The 17,078-nt window shown below is 39.1% G+C and overlaps 1 protein-coding gene across 1 annotated transcript; it reads right to left on the reverse strand.

Moving 5' to 3' along the window:
* Positions 1 to 582: 582 nt before the first annotated feature.
* On the reverse strand, positions 583 to 15,899 carry LOC134462559 (myosin heavy chain, fast skeletal muscle-like). The gene is made up of 41 exons (XM_063215649.1): positions 15,880 to 15,899; positions 15,633 to 15,675; positions 14,626 to 14,852; positions 13,963 to 14,106; positions 13,700 to 13,856; positions 13,531 to 13,558; positions 13,338 to 13,452; positions 13,146 to 13,238; positions 12,978 to 13,041; positions 12,793 to 12,891; positions 12,586 to 12,689; positions 12,042 to 12,180; positions 11,823 to 11,941; positions 11,568 to 11,717; positions 11,282 to 11,452; positions 10,900 to 11,203; positions 10,742 to 10,812; positions 10,187 to 10,274; positions 9,959 to 10,076; positions 9,179 to 9,302; positions 8,911 to 9,047; positions 8,560 to 8,815; positions 7,968 to 8,210; positions 7,703 to 7,879; positions 5,901 to 6,046; positions 5,657 to 5,747; positions 5,189 to 5,578; positions 4,981 to 5,107; positions 4,522 to 4,640; positions 4,229 to 4,425; positions 3,954 to 4,137; positions 3,676 to 3,841; positions 3,042 to 3,166; positions 2,626 to 2,934; positions 2,091 to 2,294; positions 1,860 to 1,985; positions 1,552 to 1,722; positions 1,227 to 1,331; positions 1,042 to 1,137; positions 812 to 943; positions 583 to 674 (listed from the first exon to the last, which is right to left on the reverse strand). Exons 3-41 carry the CDS (start codon positions 14,833 to 14,835, stop codon positions 660 to 662), a joined length of 5,814 nt encoding a protein of 1,937 aa, XP_063071719.1. The 5' UTR covers positions 14,836 to 14,852; positions 15,633 to 15,675; positions 15,880 to 15,899; the 3' UTR covers positions 583 to 659.
* Between the last annotated feature and the right edge of the window lie 1,179 nt (positions 15,900 to 17,078).

The raw sequence follows: 17,078 nt of genomic DNA on the forward strand, positions 1-17,078 counted from the left end.
GCAGTCAATGGCAGGGCATTGTATGGGAGTTATGGAAGCCCAGGTATCCTTGATGCTTTGCTCTCAGCTGTTTTTGTTTGTTTGGTCTGGTGACCCACACTTCACTTTTCAATATACCCGTAGATTTCCATGCCACGTTTAGGTGCTTTGGTGGTATCGACATTCTAACTCACCAGACATAAAACCCCATTGAAAATGAATGGGATGTTATGTCTGGTGAATTAGAATGCCACTGAAGTGATGAAGGTGGGTTTTTCATATGTGATGTAGGGTGGATTAAGCATCAATAAAAAGGGTGAATCATTACTTTTGCAATTTGTTTAGCCCATTGTTACAGATGTTACCACATATTGATCTCAAACCATATGTGCTATTAACTTCAACATGATGACTTCTCTTGGGCCGTTCATTTTCAACGGAAGCATGGTCATTACACGCACACTTCAGTATTTCAGATAAACTGTCAAGAAAAACAATTAAACTTCTGCAAAAAATTCTTCAGCTTTAACCATATTCATCCCTGAACTGATACTTGGAAAATCTTGTTCATTAAGACAAATTAAAGGACGATAAAGACAGGTGTGATATTGCTCAAATAACTTTATTAAGGATGTCATATTATATGAATCCCTTTTAATTTACATCGTCCCAATTACTGGTCACTCCTCTTTGGCCTGAAACACAGAAAAAGCAGAAGTAGGGAAGTCAGTGCCATGAGATAATGGTGATTTTTTTAATTGAGATAATTGTATACATAATATAATAATGTTTTATTATATGGACTTTTTGTGTTTTCTTTTGTCATCCCTACCTTGCCAGAGTCACGGCTCTTGGCCCTCAGCTTGTTGACCTGGGACTCAGCAATATCAGCACGCTCTGCAGCCTCCTCAAGCTCATGCTGCACCTTCCTGTACCTGGACAGGTGAGTGTTGGCTTGTTCCTCCTATGAACAGTAAATAATTTTTACAGTTTTAGGCAGTCAAGTTAAATTATAATAGTTCAGAATTTAGCTCATCTTAAGTCTTTAAAGCCTTTACTCACAGCTTCCTCAGCCTGCCTCTTGTAGGCCTTGACTTTCATCTGAAGTTTATCTACCAGATCCTGCAGTCTGGTGACATTTTTCTTGTCCTCCTCAGTCTGCAGAAATGTAGTAAAACAATAAATATAGTTAGCTGATTATGTCTTTCATTCATGTAATTCGTTATTCACAAAGTTGAATTATTCACCTGGTATGTGAGCTCCTTGACTCTCCTCTCATATTTGCGGACACCTTTCACAGCATCTCCTCCACGTCTTTGTTCAGCATCAACCTCACCTTCCAGCTCGCGAACCTGGGACAATACATGATTAGCTTAGTTCTGGTGAACAATAGCTTGGTAATATAAATAGGTACCCTACATTCATGAAAAAAAACTTTTCAACAGCAATGTTAAAGTATATTAATGATAGTATACAGTAGTATGCAATAGTATATACAATACTTCCACACATTTTGTCCTAAAATTTCTTTGAGATCAGTAAAGCATTTCTATTCTACATATTTCAAAATACCCTGGACTCCAGTTTCTGGAGTTGCTTCTTTCCGCCCTTCATGGCCAGGTTCTCAGCCTCATCCAGGCGGTGCTGCAGGTCCTTCACAGTAACCTCCAGGTTCTTCTTCATCCTCTCTAGATGAGCAGAGGTGTCCTGTTCTTTCTTCAGTTCCTCAGCCATCATGGCAGCCTAGAAGAAAATGTCTTGCTTGGTTGTGTATTTCTTGACGTGTAATTTGTGTAGATACCAAAGATGTACAAAATGTAAAGCTTTTTCCCTTGCTTTGTGTACTGTACTTTACACTGTGTATCAAAGGTTTAACTCACATCAGTAATGGCTTTCTTGGCCTTGTCTTCTGCATTTCTGGCCTCTTGAACAATGTCATCAACCTCACCCTGAACCTGGACAAGGTCACTCTCCAGCTTCTTCTTGGTGTTGAGCAGACTAGTATTCTAAATGAGGAACAAACAACTAATTCATTCTCTATATTTAAATACATACTTTATATTGAATTAATTTCTAGTAGAACAACCAATAGCTTATTTTTTCTAACTTACCTGTGAGTGCAGCAGTCCAACACGCTCGCTGACATCCACCAATTCCTGCTCGGCCACTTTGCGGCTTCTCTCTGTCTGTTCCAGAGAAGCTCTCAGCTCCTCAATCTCAGCCACCATGAGGCCATTCCTACGGTCCACCATGGCAACCTGCTCCTTCATGTCATCTTGTCCTCTCACAGCCTCATCAAGGTGCAGTTGCGCATCCTGTGTATAATGCCACAATAGTTAGAGAAATATTTTTTTTTATCTACATTGTGTTCTACATAGTGTTTCTCAATGGGGGCTCTACAGTCCCCCTTGGGGTGTTGAGAAGCCCTAGGGGTCGCTGAGAAGGATACAGCTAAGTGGGGGCGGACTTTAGTTCTCATTGGGGGGCATTAGTCTATTTTGTTTTTCAATACTTAAGGGGACACTGGCAGGTTTATGATTAGGTCAAGGGGCATTGGGAGGCTTATGATGAGGTCAAGGGGGCATTTGTTTAAGGTTGAGAACCACTGCTTTAACAGGTTGCTTGCATGGTAGACTGTGTTTATACCTTGAGTTGTCCTTGGACATTCCTCAGCTGCTTCATTGATTCAGCTGCCTGGCGGTTGGCATGGCTGAGCTGTACTTCCAGCTCATTGAGGTCTCCCTCCATCTTCTTCTTGACTCTCATGGCATCATTTCTGCTTCTGACCTCAGAGTCTAGAGTGCTCTGCATGGTATCAATCACCCTCTGGCTGTTCCTCTTGATCTGCTCCATCTCCTCATCCTTCTCTGCCAGCTTCCTGTCAACCTCACCTTTCACCTGGTTAAGCTCCAGCTGAACACGAAGAATCTTGGACTCTTCATGCTCAAGTGTACCCTATATCGAGAGACAGGTAGAATAGCTTATTGTGCTGTGTTCTCACCAAAGAAGATACAAATGATTTACAAAATGGTTATTGTCTGAATTCAACATGAACACCTTACCTCTGCCTCTTCTAGTGCAGTTTGAATTTCTGTTTTCTCAGTCTCCACTGTCTTCTTAGCCTTCTCAAGCTCATGAATGCTTTTACCCGTTTCACCAAGTTGTTCGGTAAGGTCAGAAATTTCCTCTGTAAAAAATAAATAGTAATAGTGATAACAATTGTTTTATTGGAGTTGTTTTGAATAGATTATGTTATGCATAGATTATGCAGATTGAAAGGGGCACTGTGTAATAGTTTTATTAGTGTATTTGCAGAATTCATGCTAACAATTCACACATATGACCTTTTTCATCAATACTTACCACCACCATGAAATTCCAAGTATTCATTATGACTGTAAAAATAGCACTTTTCAAACATGAAAAGGGGGATCTTCTCCATTGTCCTCCATTTTGAATTTCCAGAAATATACATTTTTAGCAGCAAATCTTACTTTACTTTGGTCATACTAGTAAATATTTAATACATTATTTAGAAAATATTCATGAAAATATAGGCAGCACAGTTTCAATGAGGAGCATAGTTGCAATACCTACTCTGGCCCCCATCTTACACAGTGCACCTTTAATTACTCTATCCTCTATACTTTGTTGGTATATGACACAAGTATGTGTGGAGGAGAAATATTGACATACGCTGTAGGTTCTTATTCTCCCTCTTCAGGGTCTCCAGTTGATCCAGGGCCTCTTCATATGAGTTCTTCATCTTGAAGAGCTCAGTGCTGAGGGAGCGAGCCTCTTTCTGAGCACCTTCCAGCTCAGCTTGGCCTTCCTCAAACTTCTGCTTCCATTCTGCCAGAACCTGATGCGAAAGAATGAAAACATATTCATGAAATTGTCTATTCATGAAAAAGTGGTATTAGGTACAAATACAATGCTAACCAAAGCCACAAATTGTTTGTCATGCCAAAGACCTTGTCAAAGTTCCTTTGCTTCTTATCAAGATTGGCAGCCAATGCATTTGCTCGCTCAACATCAATCATGAGGTCCTCTACTTCACCCTGGAGTCTCTGTTTGGTCTTCTCCAGAGAGGCACACTTGGAGTTAACAGCCTCAATTGATTCCTCAGCATCCTGTAGTCGCTGTGCAAGCTTTTTCCTGAAAGACAGATCATTTTGTAAAATGTTGCAACATTCACATAGATAAGAAGAAAAACGTTCCTGATATTTGTAATAAAACCATATCTAACTTGGATTCCTCCAGCTCCTCAGTGCGTTGGATGGCATCAGTCTCATATCTGGCCCTCCACTGAGCCACCTCACCGTTGGCCTTGGACATTCCACGCTGCAGCTCAGCCTTGGCCTCCTGCTCCTCCTCAAACTGCTCCCTGAGCAGGTCACAGTCATGACGAGCTGATTGGACAGCATGAGCCAGGGCATTCTTGGCCTTTAAAGAAGTATAAATTATATTGAATACTCTGACATCAAAAGAAGGTGCATAAGTTTTTCAAGGCTTTTGCTCAACTTTAATTACAAAACCTACCTTGACTTCCTCCTCAACCCCCCTCTTCAGCTCCTCAATCTGCTGTACAAAGGCCTGTTTGCCTCTGGTCAGCTGAGAGACCAGAGCTTCTTTCTCCTCAAGCTGACGGGCAAACTCACCTTTGGGACACACATTACATATGTTTTATTTAGTGTTTCACTGATGAATTTCCACCTAAACTTTTAACCTAATTAAAATTCCCCGCTCTACAAAATAAAACATCAATATATATACTATTCAGAAGAATAAAAATTAGCAATAGCATAACAAGCTTGGAGCAGCAGGAGTTGCACTCTTTTACAAAATGTGTAGGAAATTCTATCCCAACTCCCATAATTTTATGAAATATGATTTAATAGTTATTATTTCATATTGTCCAATATCATTTTGACAAATTGCTAACTTTCTGACGACAAGTTAGAATTTGGATGAATGGCGTTATCATAAGAGTTGACTTACCATTTTCAGTAGTGAGTCTTGCTCTCTGTGCGCTTACATCATTAAGCTGACGTGCATTTTCATCTGCCTTTGCTTTAATCTCACTCGTTTGGTCCTCAAGGGTGCGACACATCTTTTCCAGATTTGCCTGAAAATTTGCAAATTCAATCATGTTTTCATGCTTAACTAAAAGAAATATCAATACATATTTAATTCATTAATGTAATACCTTTGCTTTTGCCACAGCTTCCATGTTACTTGAGAGGTCATCTATCTCCATTTTATATTCACTCTTCTCCTTCTCCAGCTTCTGTTTGACACGCTGAAGGTTGTCAATCTGCTCTCCCAGTTCAGCCACGCTGTCAGCCTGCTTCTTGCGAAGAGCAGAGGCAGTAGCTTCATGCTGCAGGGTGGACTCTTCAAGATCACGACGCAGCTTCTGGAACTCAGCCTCTCGCTTCTTGTTCATCTCAATCTGAGCAGCAGTGGCCCCACCAGCCTCCTCAAGCCTCTCACTGATCTCCTCAAGTTCCCTGGAGAGATCAGCTCTTTGCTTCTCAATTTTAGCCCGAGCAGCACGCTCAGCTTCAATCTCCTCTTCCAGTTCCTCAATGCGGGCCTGAATATTTTGATAAAGGTTACTACTTTGGACTTTGTGTTATCCAAAATAGGGAACATAATTTAAAATATGAGTCACCTGAAGTTCTTTAATCTTCTTCTGAAGTTGAGCTCCAAGTGATTGCTCATCTTCAATCTTGCTGAGAAGCTGACTTATCTCAAAGTCCTTCCTATATGAAAAATAATAATTTAAGGGAGATCATGAAGCTAATGAATAGTTTGGTATATTTTGTTGATTACATTGTAGAAGACAGTTAGTTAGGCATGTTTTAGGCATGCATTAGTGCCCACTATTTTAAAGTGTTTAGGTTGATATGCCATACTTTTTAATTTTCTCATCAGACTGTTGCTTGTCATTCTCCAGATCCATTATGGCTTCTTGACTAAGTTTTAGGTCACCCTCAAGCTTCCTCTTGGCTCTTTCAAGGTCCATGCGGAGTTTCTTCTCTTGCTCCAATGAGCCCTCCAGCTTTTATGAAGTGAATATGAAAAACATGGCAGAAATGTAATATCTAGCGTAATATTGAGTTACATTTGAAGTTGTTATTTCCAAACAGTCCATCACATTTGGGAATCATTCTCATTGGCATTCTGCTTCTTGTCTTATTTCTTGTCATTCGTGTAAAATTGTAATGTATATTTGAAGAGTTTCATTGCAAGACGATGTACCGTATTTTTTGGACTATATGTCGCTCCGGAGTTCAAGTCGCATCAGCCCAAAAATGCATTATGAAGATGAAAAAAAACATATATATCTTGCACCGGACTAATCGTCGCACATTTTTGAAAGGTTAAAAGCTATCCATGGAATCTGTGTTCTGATAACTGGCGCATGGTAGGCTGCTGCTCGAAGACGGCATTGTTTTATAAACTAGCATCTGAAGCAGTGACGGTAATGCACCAACTAAGATGGTTTGCCAACCGCCATAAAACCACAAGAAGAAAGAAGAAGAAGCAGTGATAATGCGCCATGTTGCCCTGTAGTCACAACAACATTCAATTTTCGGCATTGTTTTGCGTTTGGACAGTGGGAGGGTTCGAGGCAACTTTGTTCCGTCTCCACAGCATGCAGTTCACGGTCTTTCTTTACCCCCTTTTCTGAGACACTTCAGCCCATGAGGGTATCAAAAGGTGAGGGAGATTTCATCCATGTTGTGTAGCCTATGGTAGTGTCACGTTGTGCTCGTTTGTCAGAAACTCGCAGAAATGATCGATTTTCACCTGGAAGTCGGCTGACTGTCTTTAATAACACAGACGTTTGTTCTCGGATAGAGAGGCGATTGCGTTGCATAGCGCAATAAATCCACGAGGCGGTTGCATTGCATAACGCGATAAATCCACGAGGTCCGGGACTTCCGCAAAAAGTCCTATTCATTTCTTTGGCAATGTCATGCAGCCCATAACAAGACAGTTGACTCGCAGCACGCGCATTGTTCGAGGACACATTTGTCCTGTATTCAGCTCTCCTTCTAGACGTGGGCCTTGAACCTTCAGATAGCTTTTTTGTTTTTTTTCATAACATGCAAATGTTCCTCCGCTTTTCTCCAGTCCCCAACCAGTTTTCCATTACATCCAAACTTCCGTTTTGCAGCCCTATTGCCATTTTCCGCTGCATATTTAATTGCTTTCAGCTTGATCTCAGCAGTATATTAACTTCTTTTTGGTGTTATATTTCTATTCCATTGTCATTGTAAATGCTATAATGTTGTGGTAAGTTGTAACATTTTTTCTTTCAGTGGTATTAGGCAACACAACATAGTTGTGCACATAGTGCTCTCCCGTGGTGAAACAAAAACCATATATATGTCGCATGTACAACCAAACCATGAAAAAAAGTGTGACTTATAGTTGATTATGGTTAATATTAAAAATACGGTATATCCATTTTGTAGAATTTTGGGAAATGTTTGGGAAATGAAATATTTTGTATTGGGCATTCCATTGCATTGCATTGCAAAATGCATTTTATGTAGGTTTAAAAAGTATGTTCTCAAAATATTTGAATAACAAGAATTCACACATAAATGATAAAACTTTGCCGTTATTTCCAATAATGAAATGCACAATCAAAAATGGTGGACACACACCGTTTTGCAATGAAACTCTTCATTTGTTGAGTACTTACATCATCCACTTGTTGTTCAAGTTTGGTCTTTGATTTCGTAAGTGTGTTGACTTTGTCTTCCTCTGCTTGGAGATCATCCAGAGTCTGCTGGTGTGCCTCTTGGAGGGCTTTCTTTTCCTTGGTCAACTTGCCAATACTCTCATCCTGAGATGCCATCTCCTCTGTCAGGTTTTTAACCTAAAAACATTTTAACATTATATTTGTTCTCAATGTATGATTTCCCTAAGAACTCCTAAGATGGATATTCAACTTTAACAAATGTTACCTTATTTTCTGTGGCATGCTTCTCTTTTTCCACTTTGGCCAAGGTAAGCTCCAAGTCATCAATGTCCTTCTTCAGCTCAGAGCACTCATCTTCCAGTTTCCTCTTCTTAGCAGTGAGCTCAGCATTGATCTCCTCCTCATCCTCCAGCCTCTCGGTTGTCTCTTTTAGTTTGGCCTCCAGCTGGATTTTGCTCTTAATGAGTCCCTCACACCTCTCTTCAGCATCTGAGAGGCACTCAGTTTCCTATTGTGAAAGAAAAAATAGTTTTAAGACTTTAAATTTTTTTCGGCCTTATGTGGAAGTTTAGTTGAGTTATTGATCCATTGGTCCGGTAATTTTGAAGTTTTTAGTTATACTTGGCTTCTGAAATCAAAATGAATTCCACAATAAGTAAATATGGAACAATTAAGATAACTCACAGCTGCTACAGGAAATGAAACTTTATTCCTGCATTCAAATTTTGACACATGATATGGAATTTTTTGTGGATGTATTTTTAATTAGCTGATTTTTCAATGTTTGCTTGATTAGTTTTTGTGATTTAGTCTTTCTGAAATTGAAAGGACAACACAACTTAAAAGTGGTAACTCACAGATGCTACAGCTAACTGCAGGTCATTCTTTTCTTGGAGCAGTGAAACCATCTTCTCCTCTAATTCCTTCTTCTTTGCAAGGGCGGTGTCCAGGGCAGTCTTCGTTTTCCCATAGAGCTCCTTCAATTCTGCCAGTTCCTTCTCAGTTTCAGCACTCTTCAGAAGTGGCTTGATCTTGAAGTATACTCCCATCCATGGCCAGTTTTTCACATTCATGAATGAGCGGATATTGTACTGGATGGTGTAGATAGCTTCTCTGTTTGGGAGGACATAGATGTTCATTTAAAATACACGTTCAGGGACTCAAAACACCAGAGAGGTGTTGGCAAGACCGCTTCCATTGACTATTACCTCCTTTCCATCATCTTGACAAACTCCCTTCTCATCAGGTAAGCACGGCAGAGCGCCTGAGTCATTGTGACCAGAATTGACAACTTCTCATCTCGCATCTCCTCAAGGGTCCCCAGCAGACCAGCTTTGAAGAATACCTACAAGAGTTTGTATCATTTAACATTCAGAATTGTTTTTTAATTTGTGCTGCTTTAAGATAGAGTATGTTATTTCATTCGTGTATTCTCAAAACATGCGCCGGTCATTCACAAATTGATTAATAATTAACCTTGGTGTGGCCAAACATATACTGAGTGCTATCCACATCAATGGAACCCAGGAGCTTCTCAGAAGCCTTCTTGTTGTCAATGAATTGTCCTTCAGGGATGACACTGGCATTAAGCACTTTGTATCTGAAATGGTGTGAAAAGGTAATGTTTTCAAATGATATTTTGAAAAGTGTATTGTTATTGCTGCTATTATGTCCTAAGTATTGTTTCCTAAAGTCATGCTGTGAACTTCCTAAGTAGCCTGAAAAACTAGCCTAAATGTGAGATTGGATGTATAATTTAGTCTGGCCCGATGAATAGTATGTCCGAAGATTGTTGATGAGAACAACCCGTTGTCTTTCAAACCGTGCCTGTGCCTATAGGTCAACGTTCTGACCAATCAGCACAACCTTTCTCGTTGATTTGCTTTCCCAGCGTGGCAAGCTTCGTCGTCACTCCCTTAAAACCCTGCCCGCTTTGATTCAAAACAAATCTCTGCGTTGTGATTGGTTTGCCAGATTCAGGGCAATGTGTTCAAAATGTTCGACCCTCCAAGGCCAGACCACTCGTGGGCAAAAAAAAAATGCGACCCAGCAGGTGGAGCTGGTTTACTAGGCTAGATACTAAGGTGATTATAGAAAAAATAAATTCATTTATATGATATATATATGTGTATATAAAACTGACTTACTTGATATGAATAACATTTTGTGATTGTCAGAAAACACAAGACAATGTTTAAATGTTAAGCTGTAAGATGAAGCTAGAGAAACATTGGAATTAAACAGTTAAGAAATAACCTCTGCTTGAAGTCAGCATAAATGATTCTGCTGGGGAAGCCCTTCCTGCAGATCCTGATACCCTCCAGCACACCATTACATCTCAGTTGGTGAAGCACCAGAAAGTTCTCCATCAAACCTGTGAAAGAAATTAAATGTGGAAATGTAGAAAATGTAAATTAATTAACCCAGTAAAGTTCATGGCACATCCAAAAGCAGTTCTACTAAACGACTAAGCAATTATCTTACCAGGAGTCTTAGACTCGTTGGGAATCAAGCAGCGCACAAAGTGAGGATGGGTGCTCCTCAGATTGGTCATCAGCTTGCCCAAGTTCTCCTGTGAGTAGGACCATATTAAGAGTTACATTTTCAAGACAATATATACTTTTCTTGTCCATATCTCACATTTCTGACTAGGGATGCAAATGACCGATTAATTCATTAATTGACCTTATCAATCGACTTACGATCAATTGACAGACGGCGTTTCCCCTGAAATCTCAATGTTTCCCGAAAAAAAAAACCTTTTCATTTTAAATATCTAAATAAAAAATGTAGATGAAATATTTACTTTAAATGTATTCTATTTCAATTCTTTCATCCAAAGATGATTTAAATATTCCCTCTTTTTACACATCTCTTCACACACACACTTGACATGCCCATTTCAACTGGGTCTCTTGTCAGTCGAATCGGAGATTAATTACGATTGAAGTTTTTTATAAAGTCCATTAATTGCTTGCATCCCTATTGCTGACACAACGTAATGAATCAATGAAGCATAAAAATATCTCAAGTTGTTACCCTGAAAAGAGCAGACACGGTCTGGAAGGAGCCACCCTTCTTCTTCTTGCCACTCTTGGCACCACCATCAGCTGTGTCAATGATAAAGCAGGCACTGAAAAACTTCACTAAGTTCTCTGACAGTATAAGTTAAAATACAGGTAAGGAAGCCCTCTTACCTTCAGCACCATGGGCTGCATACAAGTAGGCCAGCAATTTCATTGCAGACTTCTGGTACAGCTGCACAACAGTGTCGTTCAGTGGGTCCTTGTTCTTGTCCAACCAGCCACTGATGTTGTAGTCCACAGTGCCGGCATAGTGCACAAGGGAAAAGTGGGCCTCTTTCTTACCCTTTGCTGGTTTGGGTTTCTCAAAGCACTTTGATTTGCCAAGATGCTGATCATACAACTTGCCCTTGAAGGTAGTGTCTGAGGCCTTGGGGAACATGCACTCCTCTTCAAGGATGGAGAAGATGCCCAGTGGCTGTTAAAGAAATCAATGTTATGTTTCATAGTATTTTTGTTGTTGTTGAGCATAATTTGTTTTTGTCACCGATTTTACCTTCTCAATAAGCTCAATGCAGGCAGCCAGATCCATACCAAAGTCAATGAATTCCCACACAATACCGTCTTTCTTGTATTCCTCTTGCTCAAGCACAAACATGGTGTGATTGAAGAACTGTTGCAGTTTCTCATTGGTGAAGTTGATACACAGCTGTTCCAAGCTGTTGAACTATTGTTGAAGTATATATATATATATATATATGTATATTAGAACTATAAGACTACATACTCAGTTAACAAATTGAAATACATTTCAGTTTTACAATGAATAGAAATACACTAACATCAAAGATCTCAAATCCTGCAATGTCCAGCACACCAATGAAGAACTGTCTTGCTTGTTTGGTGTCCAACATCTCATTGATACGAATGACCATCCACAAGAACATCTTCTCGTATATGGACTTGCAGAGAGCTGAAACTGCATTGTTCACCTAAAGAAAATAATATTCAGATATTAATCTCACAATGAAAATTTTTTCACATGAAGGCGAGATTCCAAAGCTGCATTTTGCAGTAGACATTAAATACATACTGACCTGTGGTACAGTTTGGCCTTTGGTCACATACTCATTTCCGACCTTCACTCGTGGGTAGCATAGAGCCTTCAGCAAGTCAGCAGAGTTCAGGCCCATGAGGTAGGCGATTTTATCAGCCTCTGATTAGAAATACAAATGTACTCATTTATTTATTTATTTATTTTAGCAATTTCAGGGTTTAACATATCCTGAGGGTTTTGCTTTTGCTCCAGTCCTCACCCTCATTGCCATCAGGCTCAGCCTGCTCCTCTCTCTGCTTCTGCTTGAACTTCATGTTGCCATGATGCATCACAGCCCCAGTGAGCTTGTAGATGCCAAGTTTCTCCTCTGCATTGAAGCCCAGAATATCAATGGCTGTCTACATGAGAAAAATAAAAAAAATATATATCTATGTATGATAACATCATAAACAAAAAGCAAAAATAATTTACAACAGGTTTGCAGATATAAAGGATACATGTACACCAGGGAATTGCATTTATACAAGACTAGTAAGAATTCTGTGAATTTAACACAAACTATGACAGCTCCAATACCACACACAGAATACAGAGGGAACTCAGAAAACTTTGAATCATGGATCATGGAATTAGAAACTACACATATATTTAATTCTTAAATTTAAATTCAATAATTTATTTTTGGCCTGAAGTAAAACAATACAATCAATCTTGACACATTTTTTTTCTTTTGAATGCATTAACCATGCATATATATAAGTTATTAATCTACTTGTGTTTTTACTTCAAGTTTAACATCTTACATCAGTAGCAATAAACTCCTCCACATCATCGATGCTCTTGACAGTGATTTCACCTTGGCTGATCATATGATAATCATAGGGGTTTTGGGTGATAAGCAGGGCCTCTGGAAAACAAACAAGACATGTGAGAGGTGTTTTTTTTTTGTCATTTTGCCATTTCCCTTATAGTATTGGGTTTTTTCAGTGTATGGGAGCATCTTGCATTACCAATCAGCTCAGGCTTGTGCCCAGTCTGAATTTGATAGAAGATGTGGTAGCTCCTTTCAGCAGACAGCTGGAATGTCACTCTTGACTTCTCCAGCAGATCTGTAACACACAGTTGTAACATTATTAGATGTGTTTTTTGTAGCTTAATTCCAAAATAGTATATTTCAAGAATTCAAGAGTCTTACAAGTCTCAATATCAGCAGAAGCCAGTTTCCCAGATGAGCCAAAATGGATTCTGATGAATTTACCCTGTGTAAGGAGGAGTATATTTTATCCACACAAACATATATTTTCAAGTTTTACATTTTCATATAATAATTTTGTTCGGCTCTGAATGTTTTTTGAACACTTACAAAACGGGAGGAGTTGTCATTCCTCACAGTCTTAGCATTACCATAGGACTCTAGTAGAGGGTTGGCTGCAATGATCTGGTCCTCCAGTGACCCCTACAGGGCAGTGAATGCCATTTAATAATCAGATTTTGATATGATCATAATGGAAACTTACACAGTTGAACACACAATTATAGAAATGTGGAAGCTAACCTGGATTTTTCCAGATGAACCTCCCTGATCCTTCTTTCCTCCAGCCACTGCAATTGTTGCAAAGTACTGGATGACACGTTTAGTGTTTACAGTCTTTCCTGCACCGGATTCTCCACTGAGGGGCAAAAAGGTATTTTCAAATATGTTTGCAAAGGCGAGGTCACTATTTACAGCAGTTGTAATGGTTACTTACGTAATAAGGATGGACTGGTTCTCACGATCTGAAAAGATTTTTTTTCTCATTAATCCCTCTCATATGACTTAATATAACTTCATTCTCACACCATTCCCTTTGCAGGACATGAAATGCAACAAAAGATGTATCATCAAAATGTACAAATATATATTTTTTAAATGTTCACCTTGGAGCATGAACTGATAGGCGTTATCAGAGATGGAGAAGATGTGGGGTGGAGCTTCAATCCTCTTCTTGCCTCTGTATCCTTCTACAACAACTTGATCGTACACTGGGAGCCACTTGTAGGGGTTCACTGTGACGCAGAACAGCCCAGAGTATGTCTGAGAGAGAATAAAAGAAAGCCCTTCATTGTCTTTCTATTATGCAGTACATGTACATTGTTTATATTTTTATTTACTTGTTCTTGCTATTTAACTCTCATCTTACATAGATCATCCATGCTGCAAAACGCTCTTTGAGGTTGAACAACACAGAAGGCTCGTGGAGGTGGGTCATATTGGCCATGTCCTCAATTTTGTCGTATTTAGGAGGATTCATGGGGAAGATTTCATCCTCTTTCACCGTGACTTCCTGTCAGATATGAAAATATAATGCAGAAAATGTAATGAAAGGAAAAATAAGATCCACGTAGATCTTACCACATTCCATGTTGAGTAAATCAAGGTCCCTTTGTCAGCAGGTGCAGCTTTTCAGAGTGTAATAGTCTTCAGTTTGCAGGAAGAGCGCAATACTGCTTCATTACGGCTTCACCACATTATTTTTGGCTTGCTAACGTTTCAGCACTAAGCCTTCATCAGAAGCAGTGTTGCACTCTTCTTCTGCAAACTGAAGTAAATAGAATAGGCATGTGGCAGTTTGCTTCAAAGTTTTCTCTTTGTTTCTTCTTTTTTAAATCCATCTCACTTTCTTAACCTGTACCATTTTAATTCTCATTCAAATTAGTCATAGTTATATTCTGATATAATAATAATAATAATAATGAAAATAATAATAAATATTATTACACAAATAACAACAAAATGTATTATTAATAATATTTAATAACAACAACAACAGCAATAATGATAGTAATAAAAATAAATGACTTACTTTACTTTTATCACCCTGCAGAGTTTGTACTACACATTTTCCACCGTCTCTTTTCAGCAGAACTCCTTTCACATAATCTTCCTCTTTGTCAACACAAAAGAAAGCTGATTTGGCATCAAAGGGCGTAGTTTGGGCCTCCATACGCTCTTTCTCTGGCTTGCGGAGGTACATGGCCGCAGGGCCAAAGCACTCCATATCTCCATCCCCCATGATGACTCGTTGGTTATCTAGGAAGAATGTTAAGGTACCTTTCACTACTGTTTGTACTGTACGATACAGATATTATTAGTTCTTCACCACTATTTTATTATTAAAAATCGTTTTGAAAGTGTTAAGTAACATTTTGCTCAGAGAGAGAGAGAGAGAAAGGGGGCTGGGCAGGATGTATGCTTAAAAATACTGTATTTATAAAGGTAAAGGTCCTAACAGCTGGAACATACTGTAACTGTAATTATGAGTTTCATTGACTAGGAATTATATTGCATGGAAGCTTACACAACTTTCATTGAACACTCTGTTCATCAATTGGCAAACACTGCTGTTCTCTCTCAAACACAGCTACTTCACCATCATCATTTGTTTTCCATTTGTATCTCATTTCCTTACTAGAGACTTCCTCCAAGGAAGCTGTTCGGTAGAACATTTGACTATGTTACACCTTTTTTATTTTAAGTCTTTCTGCCTTCTTTTGGAAGTCGGAAAATGGAATGTCAAAGTTCGCCCCGTGTGCAACTCAATTAGCGGTCACTAGGGCCGTCTAGATTCCTAGGCTAGCAATGGTGTAGAATCTTTTTTTTTTAAATCCTGGTTCTGTTTCGTGATCCGGATCACCACCAGATTAATCATTTGGTCCTTGGGTCATTTCCAACAACTCCAGTTTTTTTTCCAAATGTGTGTGTTAAGTTAAGTTTAAGTTTAAGTGACTTAAACTTAGACTTAAACTACAACTTTGAGTGTTGTTACAAATAATTTTCTGTGTATTATTTTTTCATAAAAAATTGACTTACCGTCTCACGCCCCAACAGTAACTGAGATGTTAAGTTCAGTGGTCTGCAAAATATACAACCACTCAGTCTGCTTATACTGAAGCTAATAATCATATAGCATTATCATGCAGAAATGGTTATGTACTATTAATATGCAATGGTCTGCTTTGTATAGCATTCCATATTTTCTTTATATAGCATTCCATTTTTAAATACTAGTCTTTTACCTACAACTAGTCACTTCATCTATCCAAAGGATGTCACTCACCTGTAGAAGGCAGCAGTTGGTGTGTGAAAGGCCCTCAGCCATCTGTCTTATATAGAGATACTTGTGGCCAGTCAGCAGACCAACCCTGCCTGATATGGGCATGTCCTGGTTGACATTATCTTCTCTGCCAAACAAGTTGATTTTCAGTACACACATATATAAACATGATGGCCAAATATATTCATGATAGCATTTGATGGCCAAATATATTTTGATATGTGGCCAGTACCTAGTATGGTATTAGTATAATGTTTCAGGGACCTGTTCAGGAACCACTCCTCATTGAGTTCATCTTTTAAAAGGAAAACGATAAATTGTGCCTTTTTCTGAGTTCACTGTAACACCCACCAACGTAATAACTTCCCACCAATGTAATAACCCTGCCAACGAAGTAAAAAGTGTGCATTTCAAACATAATAGCCCGGCCAACGTAATAATTTTCTGCCAACGTAAGAAATTCTTGCCTCCTGCCAACATAATACACAGCTTCCTGCCAACGTAATAATTATTACATTGGCAGGAAATTGTTACGTTGGCGGGAAGAGTGACACCCGCCAACGTAATAATTTCCCACCAACGTAATAACCCTGCCAAGGTAATAAAAATGTGTGCATTTCAGACATAATAGCCCGGCAAATGTAATAATTTCCTGCCAACATAATAATTTTTACCTCCTGCCAACGAACGGTAATAGACAGCTACCTGCCATCATCAGTTTTTTTTTTTTTAAAGATAGTTTTTGGTCTTTTTCGACTTTATTGATGACAGGACAGTATGAGAGGTGGACAGGAAGCGAATGGTGAGAGAGATGGGGAGGGTAGGCAAATGACCCGGTCGAACCCGGAACGGCCGCATGGCAGACGAGTGCCCTACCGGTTGGCCACGGCAGGGCCCCCAGACAACATAACGAGGGCTTAGAGCTAGAGGGGCGTAAGTGGCATTTGACCAACTTTACAGGAGAGCCAAAACAAAATTTTGACCACTATTTAATCAACTATATTTATTTACCTTTAACCACAACATCATAGCCATGAACATACTTAAATGAGGCAGTCATGGATTCAAAATATGATGTCATATTGACATACTGAACATGTTCTCAAATTTAGAAAATTGCTAAAAATACAGAAAAATATGGCCAAAAATGCACGATACGCCTTTTGGGCACCAAATATTTTGAATGTTAAGAGAGGGAAAAG

This window comes from Engraulis encrasicolus, chromosome 14, assembly GCF_034702125.1.
Source record: "Engraulis encrasicolus isolate BLACKSEA-1 chromosome 14, IST_EnEncr_1.0, whole genome shotgun sequence".
In the NCBI taxonomy this organism is placed as follows: Eukaryota; Metazoa; Chordata; class Actinopteri; order Clupeiformes; family Engraulidae; genus Engraulis; species Engraulis encrasicolus.